The sequence below is a fragment of the Apteryx mantelli genome, unplaced genomic scaffold (assembly GCF_036417845.1).
Source record: "Apteryx mantelli isolate bAptMan1 unplaced genomic scaffold, bAptMan1.hap1 HAP1_SCAFFOLD_20, whole genome shotgun sequence".
Taxonomy (NCBI): Eukaryota; Metazoa; Chordata; class Aves; order Apterygiformes; family Apterygidae; genus Apteryx; species Apteryx mantelli.
In genome coordinates this window covers 10,635,917-10,653,916 of record NW_027118553.1, presented here as the reverse complement: position 1 = coordinate 10,653,916, position 18,000 = coordinate 10,635,917, and the positions used below count along the sequence as shown (strand labels likewise).

Below are 18,000 nucleotides of genomic sequence, written 5' to 3'. Positions count from 1 at the left end.
TATGGGTGAGAAAGGTGATGGGCATTTCCCTTCCTGGGAGTCTTCTCCTGCAGCTCCCTCTTTTCTCCACACATTTCTTCCGACTCCCTTGTTAGCTGAGCAGAGTCCTGGGGAGCTTGCCGGTCAGTGCAGAGTTAGAGTTTGTGCCTTTGCTGCCCCTGAGCCAGCCCAGAGACCTGCTGAGGGGCACCAACACCTCACCTGGGAGGTAGGATCCAGGAGAGGGCTGTGTTTGTCAGGCAGGAACATTCCCTGGCCGTGCCCCCAGGCATGTCCCAGGCATTTACCGCAAACAGGATGGGAACAATGCTCCTCCCTAACCTCACCCACTGCTCACCATTGAGACACCCATCCTGCGACACACTCACTGTCACAGTCTGAGCGAATGCTTTCTCTCCTCTAACTCCACTCCAAGCATGAAATGAGCACCTCTGCGGGACAGCTCACCTCTGTGGTTCTCCTAGGAGGGGCTTCTCTTTAGATGCCTGCTTTAACTCTCTGGAAAACCCCAGTTCCCTCCTTTCACTAGGCATGGAGGCCATAAAGGGAACACAAATGTAGTCAGAGAAGTGCCAGAGTCGATGTTCTCCCTGACAGCAAAGTCCTTCATGATTCTTCTTTACAAGAAGGAAAGAATGAAGCAAATGTTCTTTCTTGTAGGCTGCCTTGCTGGCAAAAGAGGAATGAGGGACCTGTGGCTCTACATGGAGAAAGGGGAATGGGACAATCATACATCACCAGTGGAGTTTATACTGCTGGGAATGGGGAATGTCCCCTCGCTGCAGACACCGCTCTTCCTCCTCTCGCTCATCATCTACTTGGTAACGATGGCTGCAAACATCCTCATAGTTCTGCTGGTGGTGGCAGACCGGCATCTGCACACCCCCATGTACTTCTTCCTGGGCAATCTGTCCTCCTTGGAGACCTGCTACAGCTCCACCATTCTCTCCCGCTTGCTGGCCAGCTTCCTGACTGGGGACAGGACCATCTCTGTTCACGGCTGTATGGCTCAGTTCTACTTCTTTGGCTATTTTTTAGTCAGTGAGTGTTACCTGCTGGCCATGATGTCCTATGATCGGTACTTGGCCATCTGCCAGCCCCTGCTCTATGCCAGCCTCATGACCTGGAAGGTCTCTCTACAGCTGGCAACAGTGTCTTGGCTAGTGGGATTCTTTACCTCTACGGTAGTCACTTCTTTCGTATCCCGTTTAAGGTTCTGTGGCCTCAAGGTGATTGACCACTTCTTCTGTGATTTTACCCCATTGCTAGAGGTTGCCTGCAGTGACACCAATGCGGCCAGACTGGTAACTTTCACACTAGCTGTATTCAATCTAGTCCTCCCTTTCCTGTCCAACCTGGCCTCCTACGTGTGCATCATAGCTGCCATCCTCAGGATCCCGTCCAGTGTGGGCAGGCAAAAGGCCTTCTCCACCTGCTCCTCTCACCTCATCGTTGTCACTGTTTTCTATGGCACCCTCATCATTGTCTACCTGATGCCCAGAACCCCCCAGCTGAGGCAGCTCAACAAAGTGTTCTCCTTTTTCTACACCATCCTCACGCCCCTGGTCAATCCCCTCATCTACAGCCTGCGGAACAGGGAGGTCAGGGAAGCCCTGAGGAAAGCACTTAGGAAAGCTCTGGCCTGCACTCAGAGCTCATGCTAGGTGGTTGACACTGAGCACAAATCTCTCTCAGCTCTTTCACAAAGGCAAATGCTGGCTACCAGGGTCATCTTCAGAAGTACTTAGCATTGAGACTGCCTGTGGAGTGGCACAGGCATGAAAGGGAAAGATCCTTGGAGAAAAAGATTCTTATTTAGAAGTGAATGTGAAAAATGCCATGGCTCTGCATTTTCCTTCATAATAAAGGGATCGTGGCTTTATATATTTCAGTGGCTGAGAGCTTCAAGTTTTATTTTGTTTTGTTTTGTTTTTCATTAAGAAGATAGATAGAAGAAGGAATTTGGAAAGACATGTGAGTGCCTTCCGGGTGCAAACATGGGGACATCTTTCTTGCTGTGGCTCCTGGGGATGGGTTCCATCTCCCTCAGTGTTGTCTATTTCTGGAGCCAGTATACAGCTCTCAGTGAAGGTGCCCTTCCATTGCCCTTCCAGCAGAAAAATGGACCCTCTCCATTTTGGGGGCTTGTGACGGTGTGCTCCTTTCCCCCCCACTGATGTGCTCTCTCCCCCTCAACCTGACCTCCGTGTAAACAGCACAGGGACTAATTGAGCATGCGCCAACTAAGACCCATCTAGTGTGCAAATATGACTATGAGTCAATCGTCCCTCCCCCCTCCCCCCCATCAATTGCAGGCAGCCCAGAGCCCATTGAGCTCTCCTGCATGGCAGCGGGCTGCACTGCAGAACCTCCTCTTGAGCAGGGATGCCTCTCAAGGTTACTCCTCAAGGTTGAGAGATTCCTGACCCGTGACAGATCCTCGGTAAGTGATTAATAGCATGCTGAACTTTTGTGAACTTCAGAAACTTTGCTGAGTTATATCTCTGATTAACTGTGCACATATTCCCCTAGACATAAACCGTTGACCAAGTCTGAGACTAGGATCGGATCCAGCCACACCCAGGCTCCTCCGAGGGGGAGTTTGGAAAGCAAGGGGGTCCAGTCTGAACCTCATGACTCAACGGGAGGGTCCCCTTCACACATACTCCTTTAGACATGAACCGTTGACCAAGTCTGAGACTAAGACTGGATCCAGCCGCACCTAGGCTCCTCTCAGAAGGAGTTTAGAAAGCAAGGGGTCCTTTCTGAACCTCATGACTCTACGGGAGGGTCTCCATTGCACATGCATCTGACCCTGTCCTTCATGCAGTAAATAACTGAGTGAACCTTGCCAACTGAACCTCGTTAAATCATTCTTATTTACGACTGAACTTTGTTAAGTCGCTATCTTACCACAATAAACATAGTGCTGCTTCCCTCTTACGAGTGAAGTGCATCACTCCTTCGCGACAGGGCTTTATGTGTTACTCCCACCCAACCTCTCCTCTGGTCAGGCATGGCCTCAGGAACCAGCTGGGGATGCAGCAGATGGGCTGGCAGGGTAAGAGGCCATGGTTTCTCTGGTTGCAAGAGGAGCAGGAGAGGCTGGGGTGAGGTGGACAGTTCCTGTTTGGAAGGGCTAAAACAAGAGGTGCAAGCAATGCCTTGGATCTTCCTCTCCGTACCCTTCTCTCCCCTGCCCCTAGGGAATCAGCAAGTCCCCGCTCCATTTCTGTTCCCCGGGCTCCAGCTGCATTTCTGCTCCTTACTCCTCACCTTATTTTAAGGAGATGGGGACAGCCATGCCTTGTCCAATTCCTTTTCCCTTGGAGGAGCTGGCTTCCCTCCTGAGCCTTCCTTCCCTGCTGGAATGCCTTTAGCCAGTTCTCCTCCAGAGCTCATGGTGGGGTGGGCTTTGGGGCCTGGTTGCCCACAGAGCTCAACACCCTTAGCCAGAGGCATCTTAGGAGTCCAAACAAGGCTGATGGCCTTGGCCACCAGGGCACACTGGTGACTCCTCTTCAGCTTGCTCACCAAGAGCCCCAGGTCCTCTTCTGCAAAGCTGTTCTCTCAACACTTGGCCCTCAGTGGACCCTTTGCATGAGGCTGTTGGGGTTACTACACCCCAGGTGCAGGACACCACACTTGCCTTAGCTGAATTTCAGGAGGCTCCTATAAGCCCCATTCTTCAGCATGTCAAGGTCCCTCTGAATAACAGCCAGACCCTCCAGAGTATCAAGCAGTAGGTGACAGAGACTGGAACTCTCAGGTCACTGATGGCAGGCATTGAAGGAATCTCCCCAGTATAACCCTGCAGAGGGTCACTGATCACAAGGAGACAAAAGTATCCCATTAATTATGGGAATTTTAGTGCATGGGCCAAAGGCAGGGAGAGGAAGAGATGAAGCTGAATCAAAGAGGAGATAGTGTGGGAAAATGGAGAGGAGGGATGACGAAAGGGAGTAGTGCCATGTAAAAGTGCTGCTGCTCAGTGCACTTGTCCAGCTGTGCCCTGCCCCCGGTTACTGCTCTGCTTGAAGGTGGGTGTGGTGTTTGCCTTTTTGCAGCCATCACTTCCACTTCCCGAGCATCATGACCTTTCCAAGATGAAGGTGAGCAACCCCACAAGGACATTCCCCTGCTCCCATGGACATGTGTGTGTGTGTGTGTCTAGTTTGCTCCAGTGCCTGAAAGCTCCCATGTCCTTTCTAGGAAGCCAGTATGCCAGGGTGCCTCTCTGAAGTGCCTGCACACTAGCACATGCAGCATGGGGAAAAAAAGAAAAGAAAAGGAAAAAAAAAACCAGGAGGAATTAGTCTGTGTGCAGTTACAGGGCTATGATCTCACTGGGATCGTGGGAATGTGGTGGGATAGCTCACACAACTGGAATGCTGTGATGGGTGGATTGAAGCTCTTTAGGAAGGGCAGGCTGGGAAGGTGAGGAGGGGGAGCTGCCTTTGTGTGTGAGAGCAGCAGGGAGGCCTGGAGCTCTGCTGAGATGGGTGAGAAGCCAGCTGAGAACTTATGGGTCCAGATTAGTGGGCAGACCAGCATGGGTGACATGGTAGTGGGTGTCTGCTACAGATCACCACATCAGGAAAAAGAAATAGATGAGGCCTTCTTCAGGCAATTGGGAGAAGCCTCACTTTCACAGGCCCTGGTCCTCATGGGGGACATGAACCACCCCGATATCTACTGGAGGGACAGTACAGCAGGGCACAAGCAGTCCAGGCAGTTTCTGGAGTGCACTGAAAGCAACTTCCTGACACGGGTGACCAAAGAGCCAACAAGGAGAGGAGCTGTGCTGGACCTCATGCTTACAAAGAAGGAAGATCTGTTTGGGGACGTGGTAGCTGGGGGCAGCCTTGGCTGCAGCAACCACAAGATGGTGGAGTTCAGGATCCTGAAAGGAGAGAGCAGGGCAAAAAGCAGAATCACAACTCTGGACTTAAGGAGAGCTGACTTTGGCCTTCTTGGAAGGGCCCCATGGGATATGGCCCTGGAGGGAAGAGGGGTCCAAGAGAGCAGGCTGATTTTGCAAGGATGCCCTACTCCAAAATCAAGAATGGTCCATCCCAAGAAGCAGGAAATGCTGCATAGGCAGCAGCAGGTCTGCATGGATGAACAAAGAGCTCCTGACAAAACTCAGGCATGGAAAGGAAGTGTACAAGAGCTGGAAGCAAGGACAGATGACCCAGGAGGAATAGAGACATGATCCAAGCATGCAGGGATTGGTTAGGAAACCAAAAGCCCACCTGGTGTCCAAACAGGATATGGATGTTAAGGGGACAAAGAAAGGCTTCTACAGGTACATAAGCAGGATGAAGGCCAGGGAAAATGTGGACCCGCTGCTAAATGTAGCAGAGGCCCTCCTGACAATATTGATTTCCTTCTTCACCTCAGGCTTTACTGGTAAGACCAGCCCTCAGGAAGCCAAGGCCCCTGAGATCAGAGGGCAGTCCGGAGCAATGAAGACTTTCCTTTGGTGGAAGAGGATCGGGTTAGGGAACACTGAAACAAACTGGACCTACACAAGACCATGGGTGCCGATGGGATGCACCTGTGAGTGCTGATGGATCTTTGAAAGGTTGTGTTGCCTGGGAGAGGTTCCTGAGCACGAGAAGAAAGAAAATGTCACCCCTGTGTTCAAGCAGAAGAGGAAGGAGGATCCAAGAAACCACAGGGAGGTCAGCCTCACCTCGATCCCTGGGAAGATGATGGAGCAACTAATCTTAGCTACTATTTCCAGACACATGAAGGACAGGAGGGTGACTGGGAGTAGTAAGCATGGATTTACAAAGGAGAAATCATGTTAAATTAGCTTTCTATGATGAGGTGACTGGCTCGGTGGATGAGAGGAGAGCAGTGGATGTTGTCTACCTTGACTTCAGTAAAGCTTTCAACACTGTTGCCCATAACATCCTCATATACTAGCAGATGAAGGATGGGCTAGATAAGTGGTCAATGAGGTGGACTGACAACTGGCTGAAGTACTGGGCTCAGGGGGTTGTCATCAGCGGCACAGAGTCCAGCTGGAGGCCAGCCACTAATGGTGTCCCCCAGGGAGCAGTACTGGAGCCAATACTGTTTCTTCTCTTCACCAGCCTAACCAGGCCCAGCTCTCTCAGCCTTTCCTCATAGGAGAGATGCTCCAGTCCCCTAATCATCGCAGGAGCCCTTTGCTGGACTCATTCCAGTAGCTCTGTGTCTCTGTTGCACTGGGGAGCCCAGAACTGGACACAGTACTCCACATTGGCCTCACCAGGGCTGAGGAGAGGGGGAGAATCACCTCCCTCAACCTGCTGGCAACACTCTTCCTCATGCACCCCAGGATACCATTGGCCTTCTTGGCCACAAGGGCACATTGCTGCCTCATGCTTAACTTGGTGTCCACCAGCACTCCCAGCTCCTTCTCCACAGAGCTGCTTTCCAGCAGGTCAACCCCCAACCTGTACTGGTGCATGGGGTTATTCCTCCCCAGGTGCAGGACCCTGCACTTGCCTTTGTTGAGCTTCATGAGGTTCCTCTCTGCCCACCTCTCCAGCCTGTCCAGGTCTCTCTGAATGGCAGCACAGCCCTCTGGTATATTGGCCACTCCTCCCAGTTTTGTATCGTCAGCAAACTTGCTGAGGGTGCACTCTGTCCCTTCATGCAGGTCACTGATGAATAAGCTTTCCTGACACCTCTTGTGGGATGGAGGGCAGCAGGATCTGAGAGACCCCTCCCAGCCAAAGGGGGAGTTCCTGGGCACTCAGGCAAAGATTTCAGTCTGGAACCTTCAAGTCCAGGGTGGCTGAAACTACAGGATGCCTCCAATGTGTGGCTCACAAGGGACCTGAGTCACATCACAGTCACCATTGAAGCACCCTCAGAAGCAGATCCCATAACATCTCACCTGTATGAGACCTGCAGTATTTCTCTGCTTTTCTCCCTGCACTTAAAACTTTCTTTTTAGCTTCTCAGCACTGGGGAGTGCACCTACGTGTAGGAGCACCCTACACCCAGACTTTCATTGTGTTGAAGTAAACCAAGTCCCCAAGGTACTCGCTGCAGCTGTCTGGATGGGCACAGATGGGCCTGGCCCTTCCTGTTCCTCCCGAGCATGTTGCTGTGATAACACCCCTGCACGCACTCCCTGGGCCAGGCACTTGGGACAAGCAGCCAGCAGTGCTTATGGGAGTCCATCAGGACCATGCCTTCAGGATTGGCAAGGAGACCTGAGGCTCTTGTCACCCTGTTGGAGAGCAGCTGGCTGGTCAGAGGGCTGGAGGGAGGAGGGACAGGTCCCATGGCTCCTGAGGTGAAGGTGCTGACGGGTGCCTGGGGCCAGGGCACTGCTACCTCCTCGGCCTTCCCCCAGCTCCCGGGAAGCCACTGCAGGAGCAAGAAAATCCTGGAGAACAACCTTCCCCATGTTCCTGGGAGCCAATGACAGGGTCACTTCCATGTGAGAACATGACCATCCAGCAGCAGGCACATGACCCAGATATGGGCCTATAAGGTCAGTGCCACTTCAGTACCTGATAGACAAGAACCAGGCACATGGCTTCCATGCTGACTGTGAGGTCACTTCTGCCTCAGTACCTGATAGGCCATCAGCAGGCTCTTGGCTGGTGTAGGTCCCTGTGAAGTCACCTCTGCCTGTGCTGCTGTTAGGCCAGAAGCAGGTTAATGGCTTCACTGTTGTCTGTGAGGTCACTGATGCCTGAAGAAATGACAGGCCACTGGCAGGCACAGGGTCAGCAAAGTGGCTGTGATGTCATTCCAATATGAGAAGCTTATAGACCAACAGCAGGAAGATGGCTGTGAAATGTATTGTGAGGCCACTTCTGCCTGAGCACCTGATAGGCAAGTAGCAGGAAGGCACTTGGGATGTTGATTGTGAGATCACTGCTGCTTCAGTACCTGATCTGCCAAAAGTGGGACATCGCTCTGATGCTGGGAGTGAGCTCACGTCCTTCTCTAGAGGTCATATGCCGTCAGCAGGCCCTTGCTTGCTGTCGGTTCATGTGAAGTCACCTCTGTCTGCTGCTGGTAGGCCAGAAGCAGGTTTATGGCTTGAGTGTAGGCTGTGAGGTCACTTCTGCCTGAGTCCTGGACAGGCCAGCAGCAGGAAGGGCATCAGCAAAGCAGCTGTGAGGTCACTTCAGCCTGAGCAGCTGAGCAGCAGCAACAGGACTGTGAAATGGCTGGTGAGGCCACTTCTGTCTCTGAAGATGACAGGCCAGAAAGGCGCTGGCCTTGCAGGGCTGTTCCCTGCTGGGCTGGGGCTCTCCAGGGAGGCCTGAGCCGCCCCCAGGCTGCGCTGGGCAGGGGGCTTGTGCTGGGATCCCACTGCCGTGGATCTAGAAGGGTGCCTGGAGTGCGTGGAATAGACTCATCACCAAGTTCATGCAAGCAGGGATTTGGATGGCTTCTTTGGGACTTTTTGGATCCTGATGTTATGGAAAATATTACGCTCGCCGGCCACCATAACAGGGCCTGACCCTAGGTTCCCGCTGAGGCAGAAGTTCAAAGTCAGATTGGAGAGAAATAACATTTAATGATACACGTGCGGTAATTACAGCTCAAGCTGGGTGCCTCCAAAGAGGGACCCCGAACAAAGAAATCCCTGGGCAATTATACCCTTACAATCTAAATTCCCCACCCCTTAAGCGATAGTTTGGACCAAAAGTAATAGTTAGGTCTGGGGTCTTCCCCTTCTTCCTTGGGACCCTTCATTGTCTCTAGGCAGGCTGCTTCTTATCTTCAAGGTTGGCTACTCCTGCTGTCCATGTAACTTCTTTATCCCTCCAGCTTGAACCGGCTCTGGGGCCCCCTTTTACTTATCTAGGTTAAATTTCACAGCCTGAGGCCTAAGGTTTCAGCAAATTTATCTGCTAATGCTAAGCAAGTTATGCTAAGCGATTAATTCTAGACAGCTTCAGTCTGATATTCTCTAACACTGCCCTTGACCTTGTGTTTCCACTGCTCTGTCTATTAGACTATGGATGCAATCTCAGTAATCTCTCACATATTTCCACATGCCCTGATTAATCATTTCTAAAGTCATATTTGCATCAGACCATCTGGACATATGCATTTTCCCTTGTATCCCAGTCTTCCTCCTCCCCTTGCTCATTATCATTCAGGTACATCTCAGCTCTCCAGCTGCTGCTCTGAGCTGCTGGCAGTCTGAAGCTTGCCTCGTCTTTCAGCAGTCTCCTTGTCTCTTTAGCCAGCTCCTTTGTTCTGTTTCTTGTCTATCCTTTTCTATGTATCTGTGGAAAACATTTCAAGGAAGGTTATGTCTTGTGGGCAGTGGAGCTCACTGGAGGCAGCTTGGACTAAACATACAGTTGAGAAGTGTCTTGTATCTTTTATTCAACTGTTCCAAATTTTATTGTTGATTGTTTGCAATTAAGAGAAATTGTCTGTGCCTGTTTGCAGCTAGTTCTCAGAGGAAAGCAGGTGGGAATTGGTGCACCTGAGCTGTAACATTCAGCTACAGGCTTGAGTGGCAAAAGGTTAGATTTGAACAAGAGTGATCTAAGTCTCCAGTGGCTGATGAGGGAAATGGCAGGGCTGGGGAGGTGGGGAGGAAGGTTGTCCATACATGTCTCCTATCAGAAATACTGCTTTTCAGACGTGTCCTGACTTCATTAGGAGACACTGTGGGTCAGTATGAACTGGAGAATGTGGGTATCGCTTATTCTGAAAAGTCAAGAATAAAGAAAGCTTAACAAGCAGACATCTTTCTCTTTCAGGTGCTCACTGAAATCTGCCTAATTTCAAAACACTCCTGCAAACTTTCCAATTAGCCACACAAGAACTGACAAACTGAAGAAACTTATGGGAAGAGGCATGGCTCCTTAGGGGCTTTTGCATTTTAATGACCCCTCGGGTGTCTTTGGTGCTGAGCCCATGAACCTCAGATGCTGAGAGGAGACTGAAGCAACCTCTCAAGAAGTTCAAGTCAGAAGAAAATCCCAAGTTTCCTGGAGCATTAACAGGTCCCACTGAGGGCCATTATCAACAAAGGCTCCCCAGGGGCTGATTAGAGCAGAAAGTTGGAGGCCCTGATTGCAGGTAGGCAAAGGCAATGTGAGGGTGGCTGTGATGCCAAGTCAGCCTTGATGTGTGTTATCAAGCAGAGTGACCAGGCACTGACAGCCAGCTCCTGGGAAGGGTGATGCTTTCCCTCACATGTTGCTCAGGGCTCTTCCTGGGGGCAGTGTGTGGGTGGGGGTGCACAATGCCGAGTGGAGGACCAGGATATGGCACCTCTTGGGCTCCCAAGGGACAAGGAGGTGGCAAGGCCACAGTGCTTTCTGGAAACAATGTCTTCTCATGGGCCTTGGTGGCAAAGAAAGACACCAGTCATAGCCAAGAGGACAAAACCTAGCTGTGTTGGGAGCTTTCAGCCTTGGCCGTGCCCTTGGCCATCTCCACCACAGATGTCCTATGCTTTCCCATTCCTGTTCCTGTTTCCCTGCAGACTGTACACACCCAAGCTGCTTCCCCATGTTGCTCTCACCCCGCGATCTCCCCACCTCTCCTGATGTCTTCCTGTCCTCACCTGTTTTTCCTTGAAACACCAAGCCAGGGGCTGATCACAGACTCCCTCTGGGTGACCTCTAGCACCACAGCACTACCCTTTGAGTGACATTTTCTTTTCCTAATGTCACAGCTAAACCCCGCAAGCTGTTCTTGGTGGCTTTTTCTCCTCCTCATGCTGTTTCTCCACACTAAGAAAAACTCCATTATCTCTGAAACCCCCCTTCAAGCAGTCACAGGCTCCTACTCTACGGCCCTTCGCCTCCACTTCAGCAGCATAAAGAAGCCCAGGTCCCTCAACCTCTCCTTATGGACAGGATTATTCCTGCCTAGCTGCAGGACTTGAAACTTCTCTTGTAAATCTTCATGAGGGATCTGTTGTGTGAATCACCCAAGTTTCTCAAGGACTTCAGGACTGAAGGTCCTTAATGTCAAATGAAAAAACAAAGAAACAAACAAACAAAACAACACCAATAGGTTAAGCAGAAGTGGGCTGATTGTAGGAGAAGGGATCAGGGTGGTAAAAGAGGGAAATTAAAAGTGAAGCAAAGGATTGATCAGGGCTGTCTTGGGGATTCCTCGCAAGAAGCCCTGCATCTGAATAATTCTGACTCGAGGAGGACAAGAAAGCTGGCCTACTTCCACTGTCACAGGGCACCTGCGTGCTTTCCCTGACATCAACAAGAGAAGATTGAGAGTGGGAAGAATTACGCATGCCTTCAGGGTGGAAGTGACCTCAGGAGGTCTCTAGGCCAATCTGCTTGCTCACAGCAGGGTCAGCTCTGGGGTCAGAGCAGGTTGCTCTGGGCTTCATCCAGTGTGGTCTTGGAAACCTCCAAGGGAGGAGACTGCACAGCCTCTCTGGGCAACCACTTCCAATGCTTGACCATCCTCCTAGTGGAAAAGATTTTCCTTGTCTTGCACAAACGTCTCTTCTTCCAACTTATACCCATTGTCTCTTGTCCTCCCACCATGCACCCTGGTGAAGAGCCTGGCTCTATCTTCTTGATGACCTCCTCGTAGCCATTGGAAGGCTGCTATGAGATCCCTGCAAAGCCATCTCTTCCACAACTTGAACAAGCCCCATTTCCTCACACAGCAAGTGCTTCAGCTCCCTGACTATTGTGAGGGTCCTCAGCCAAATTTGCTCCCAGTTATCAACCTCTTTCTTGTTCTGGGAACCCAAACCTGCATGCAGTGTTCTACGTGTGGTCTAATGAATACTGAATAGAAGGCAATCTCTATTTCCCTTGACCTCCTGGCTGTGCTCCTGGTCACACAGCCCACGATGCTTCTGGCCTTCTTTGCTGCCAGGGAATGCTGCTGCCTCATGTTTTGCCTCCTGTGCCCCAGGAAACTCAGGTCCTTTTCCACAGAGCTGTTCCCCAGGCACTCAGGCCCCAGCCTGTAGCACTGCAGGGTGTTGGTTTATCGCACGTGCAAGACCTGGCATTTGTCCTTGTTGAATTTCATGAGGTTCCTGACAGCCCTTTCGTCCTGCCTGTCTAGGTCCCTCTCAATGGCAGCCCTCAAGAATATGACTGGGACCCCCTGCCTCCAGTTTGGGGTCCTCAACAAGCATCTTGAGTATCGCCTCTTCCATGTCACAAATAAAGCTGTTGAACAGGACAGGTTCCTGGAGAGAACCGTGGTGTTCTACTTCTCTCTGGCCTCCAAGAAGAGTACTACACATTCACCACTGCCCTCTGAACCTGATCATCCAACAAGTTCTTTAGCCAGCTGGTTGTCCACCCATCTAGGCGGTACATTTCTAAATTGTATTCCACAAGGATATTGTGGAAGACAGTGTCAAACACCTTGCTCAAATCATGTTGAAAGACATTTTCTGCTCTCCAACCACAAATAGAGCTATTTAATCCTAGGAGGCAATCAGGTTGGTGAGCCACAATTTACCCTGGGTAAATCCATGCTGACTCTTCCCTACCACCTTCTTCTCCCTCATGTGCCCAGAAGTGAGCGGACTCACTCCATGACACACTCCTCAACCAATTGAGGCTGAATGGCCTGTAGTTCCCTGGGGTGCCCTCTGGGCCTTTTCTGAAGATGGATGTAACGTGTCCTTTTTGCAGTTATTGGGACCTCACCCCATCTCCACGACCTATCAAAGATGAGAGAGGGCAGCCTTGCTATGACAGCAGCCAGCTCTCTCAATGGCCTTGGATGAAGCTGTTGCAATCCCACTGACTTGCAGGGTTTGAGTTCTTGCAAGTCATCCCTCACTCAACCCTCATCCCCTGCTGTCTCTTTCTCTCCTCTGGAGCCCTGACTCGAGGCACAACAGCCCAGGAGATTGTGTTGGTGAAGAATGAAGCCAAGAAGAAGGCCCTGAGCTCCTCAGACCTATCTGCATCTGCCATTAATGGAGCCCCTGGCCCATTCAGCAGTGAGCCCAGGTGTTCCTTGCTTATTCTTTCTCTGTTAGCGGAGTAGTAGCAGCTCTTCCTCGTGCCCTTGATGTCCCCTGCAAGTGTCTACCCTCTGGGAGCTTTGGTTTCACCATCCCTACTTTGGTGGAGAAGAGTGTCCTGTTTAGCCAAGCCCATCTCCCCAAATGTCTCCTAGTTTTAATGACTATCGGTATGGACCATCCTTGTGCTTGGTGGCTGCTGCCCTTAAAGACCTGCTGGCTTTCCTAAGCTCTAGGATCTGGGACTCCCCTATTTCACAGTCACTGCAGCCAAGGTTTCCACAGATTATCACAGCCCTCATCAGTGCTTCCTTGTGTGTGACTACCAGGTCCACGTGAGTGTCACCCTTACTGGCCCATCAGGGAGCTGTGCTTGGAAGCTGTCCCTGACAGCCTCCAGAGATTTCCCGGACTGCTTGCACCCTGCTGTTTGCCCTTCCAATGAATGTCAGCGAGATTAAAGTCCCCCCATCAGAACCAGGCCCTGTGACCCACTGGCTTCCTCAGGTTGCTTAAAGGAGACTGCATCCACCTCCTCACCCTCATCGGGTGCTTTGTAACTCCCATCACAACATCACCTTTACTCTGATGTTCACGCACAAGCTCTCACCCAAACCCCTGTCCATCCCAGGGAAGAGCTCCATACATCTGAGCTGTCCCTTCACACAAAGGACATCCCCCTGCTCATCTTCCCTAACGGTCTTGCCTGCAGAGCTTGTACTCTGCCATCACAGCCCTCCAGTCATGCTAGCGGTCCCTCCACATCTTGGTTATTCCAACCATGTTTCAGTCCTGTGACAGCTTGTGCATCTCCACCTTCTCCTCTCTGTGCCCCAGGCTGCAGGCACTTGTGTGTATTGGGGTTGCAGAGCCTCAGCTGTGGCACAGAGAACAGATTTGTCATGGTGAAACCTGTTACCAAAGGCCAAGGACACAATGTGTGCAAAGGCCCCACTTCACAGCAGAGCCATGCTGGCGTAGATAGCAGGTGGCAATGCAATGGTGAAAGGAGGTTCCCACTCAGAGAGCAAAGCCTGCAGTGCCCAAGGCCAGGGAGAAACAGAGCTGGGCTGTGCAGCTCTGGCAGGAGAGGGATTAGCTGCCTGAGCTGATTTGTAGCACCTTGGGGCCTGTGACAGAGGTGAATCAATCTCCAGGCAAGTGCCACTGAAGAAATCCCTGGCCCTGACTAGCCTCTGATTTAGCAGCCTGAGGTCATCATTAGCCCAGTTCCTGTTCATATCATCTGGGGGTGAGAGGAGGTTCAGGAGGAGGAAAGCTGGAAGGTTTTAAGGGTGCAGAGACTAGAGCAGAGACCTTGGTGTGATGTGCCTCTCCCATTTGTGAAGCATGCTTGGCTGTAGATCGGAAGGACTTGGCCTAAAGGCAGTGGTGGGATCCGGTTGTTTGGGCACTGGTAGGAAACCTGCGTTGCCCTGGGGCACTTGCCCAGCAACCACTCCAAAGGGGCATGGTTTTCCTAGAGGTGCCATGCTGTATCTGCTAGAGACATGTGGTTGTGCTGGACACCCCCAGCCATCTGACATGGCCCTGCAGGCCTATTTCTATGTCGCTGAATCAAGTGCCTGCACTGGATGACATCAACTGTTTGCAACATCAGGATCTGCATGTGTCTCAGCTTCCTGGTGAGTGGAGCTCTGGTAGCAGTGGGCATCTAGTATCTTTTCAGGTGGCCAAGGCAATTCCCCACCTGGCACCCACGTCATGCTCTAGAAGGATGTAGGTGTCACACTTGCTCCATCAGAGCAAGCAAACCCTGGCACATGCCTTCGAGCACCTCTGTCTCTTCCAATGTCACCAGGTGTTTGTGTGTGCAAAACTGACTTCCACCCTCCATCTCCAGTGATTACAATGGGATCATAGACCAAGATCTTGCATGCAGACATCCGTGCTGTGCTCACTTCTGCCTGGGCAAGGGGACTCCCACTTCCCGTGTGTTTTTTGTGGAGCTCATGGGGAAGATCTGAATCCCACTGCATCCCTTCTAAAGCAGCCTGAGGAGCCCAGACTGACTCATCTGAAGCAACACCCAAACCATGGGAGAACAAACTCTATTCTTGTCCCTGTCGAGGTGTCCTGCCTCGTTAAGAGATGGGAAGAGGGGCTTCCTGAGTGGGATGTTTCCACCTTTCATAGATAAGACACCTTTCTCTGATAAGACAAATTGCAATGCTGGAATCAGTCTCTCTGCACTCTTTAGAAAAGGACAATAGATGATTATTTTAGTCTACCTCAGTGAACATTTCCCAGGAGGAGGGAGCACAAGGGACAGAGAAATCCATGCCTTCACCTGGGCCTCTGCTCCTGAGCAGGGCCAGTCTCCGGGAATGGAGGTAGCTCATGGCAACCTGGCAGCGCTGCCCAGAGATAGCTGTGTCCATGAGCAGCTCCTCTGCCAAGAGCAGCAGGGCTCCAGGCTCTGCCTGCAATTGCTGCCAGAAGATGAGACAAGACAGAGAGAAAAGAAATGCAGTGTGGAGTGTGAGGCCAGAGGAGAGCTCCTTGTGAGAGAAATCTTCACAGTCATTGACACGGTAAGTCTCTGGCTGCAGGACAATGCTTCTGGGCATCCTGCTACCTTCTGCCAGGGACGCTGAACGGGTATGAAGACTGGGTGTGCAGACAGGTCTGCCCAGGGCTGTAATTCACAGCAATGTACCTGTGCTACAGGGTGCTGTGCGCCCAGAATAGTGGCTCTGCCACACTCAGCCTGTCCGGGGAGCTCCCCACAGCGCTGTGGGGAGAAGCTCTGGGTGGGAGAAGAGACCCCCAGCAGGGCAGGTTGAGCCTCCTCTCAGGAGGATGCTGCGTGGGTCAGGGCTGCCCAGAGCTCCAGCTCACTCCCAGTACATTTCTGAAGGGGCCTTTCCAAAAGGAAGGTCAAGGCAGGGATTATATGAAAGGGAAGGAGCTGTCATGAGTCTGTGCTTTCATTTTTATTCTCTTTGGGTGGGGTGAAATGGGATTGGATCTGTCAGGTTTAGACAGGGCACGGAGGCTCAAAAACAGTGACACTGAGAGAGGATCAGTTCTGGGAGGGACTCAGCAAATGCCTTCATCCACCCCTCAGCCTAAGGACAGAGCCAGCATCACCTTTCCAGCCTCAGCAAGGTTTCTCTCACCTGCTCCTTAGCACCTGTAAAAAAAGAAGGTGCTCTTGGGCAGCGTCCTGCCCCCAGGAGGTTTCTGCAGGTCAGAGCTGAGCACCCAGTGGGTGGGATGGGGTCTGTGAGCACTGAGAGGGGAGAGATGTGGGGACAGAGAAACAGCTCCCCGCAGGGACGGCTCCAGGCAGCAGAGTCATGCTCAAAGTATGAGAGGAAACCATCAACTGCAACACCTCCTCTCCTCTCTCAGCCAGCACAGCCCTCTGCTCTCAAGGCTGTGGGGTGCAGGGCAGGAGTCATTTCCTCAGCAGCTGGACATGCAGGAGAGGAGACACTCCTGAGTGCCCCTCTGTCCCTCCCTGTCCCTGCCTCCCTCACCACAAATATCATGGTATTGTTCCATGTTTCCCACCTGTCCATGCTGCCCTTGTGCTTCCCCTTGGACACTCTGGGCAGGGGGGTTTCTGATGCATTCAGACATTGATTCTCTGGGTCCTGCCATGCAGACGTGTCCTTGAGAGTGAGGTGTCCAAGTCCCCCCCAACCTGTGGGCAATGCAGTGTGGGGGTGTGGGAATGAGCCAACTCTCTCGTCAGGACACCCCATCCTTAGGACATTCCGCCATTTCCCTGGGGTATCTGGCTGGGCTGCAAGCTGCCCTCCACAAGGACACAGCTCTCCCATTGCAGCTGTGTGTTATCTAGGTGCCCTATATACCTCCCTTATGTACCGTCAGAAAGAGTGCTGATGGGAACTTTGCAAGTGCATTCCTCTGCTCTCTGTCGTTTCTTTTTCGGGTAACACGAGTGCAACTGTCCTCCACCTCCACATTGCAAGCACAGGGCAGCTGGGAAGAAGGCAGAGGGACAGGCCAGCTCTGCTCCCTCTGCACTCAAGCCAGAGTGAATCCTTTTGCCTCTCCAGAATCACAGCTGCTCACCCTGAGTGCAGCAGCAATGCTGAGGATTTCTACCTCCAGGAATCCTCCTCTGGTGTGACAGGGTCAGCTAAAGAAAACAAAAGAAGCCTTAAAACTATTCATGACCCCACATTATTTAGAAGTGGGAGTGAAGGTGCTGAAAATCCCTTCAGCATTATGAGTGGATGAAATCTGACTGGAACTAGGAATATAACAGTTTAGTCACCCCTGTCCCCATGTCAGCAGTGCTGTAGGTCAGGACTGACTCCTCTAGAGCCCACAGGCAGAGGCCCTGCTCCTCACGTCAAACTCAGTCAGCACAAACCAGAGCTCAAGCAATGGAGCTTAATGAGACTGCTGCTCAGATGGGGAGAAGTAGTGTGTGTGTGTTTGGGGGAGGTTATGAGAAATGTTTGCTCAGAGAAGTCTGTCCTAACTTCTCAATGTCTTTTCTTCATCAGACAGTCACCCTGTGCCCAAAGGAGCAAATGCCCAACAGCAGCTCCCTCAACGAGTTCCTTCTCCTGGCATTTGCAGACACCCAGGAGCTGCAGCTCTTGCACTTCTCGCTCTTCCTGGGCATCTACCTGGCTGCCCTTGTGAGCAATGGCCTCATCATCACAGCTGTAGCCTGCGACCACCGCCTCCACACCCCCATGTACTTCTTCCTTCTCAACCTCTCTGTTCTGGACCTTGGCACCATCTCCACCACTGTCCCCAAATCCATGGCCAAGTCCCTCTGGAACACCAGGGCCATTTCCTACTTGGGTTGTGCTGCACAGGTCTTCCTGGTTGTCTTCTTGTTTACAGGAGAGTTTTCTATTCTCACAGTCATGGCCTATGATTGCTACGTTGCCATCTGTAGACCCCTGCACTATGGGACCATCATGGGTGGCAAAGCCTGTGCCAAAATGGCAGCAGCGGCCTGGGGCAGTTGTTTTCTCAATGCGCTGCTGCACACTGCTAACACCTTTTCAATACCACTCTGC

General features: G+C 51.8%; 1 protein-coding gene across 1 annotated transcript; it reads left to right on the top strand.

Annotated features, from left to right (window-relative positions):
• Positions 1–704: 704 nt before the first annotated feature.
• Positions 705–1,664, top strand: LOC136996017 (olfactory receptor 5AP2-like). Its single transcript, XM_067317013.1, has one exon. The coding sequence runs from the start codon at positions 705–707 to the stop codon at positions 1,662–1,664; it is 960 nt and encodes a 319-aa protein (XP_067173114.1).
• The last annotated feature ends 16,336 nt before the right edge of the window (positions 1,665–18,000 follow it).

Coding starts and splice junctions, on each gene's coding strand:
- LOC136996017 (XM_067317013.1), top strand. CDS start 705: ATGGAGAAAGGGGAATGGGACAATCATACATCACCAGTGGAGTTTATA.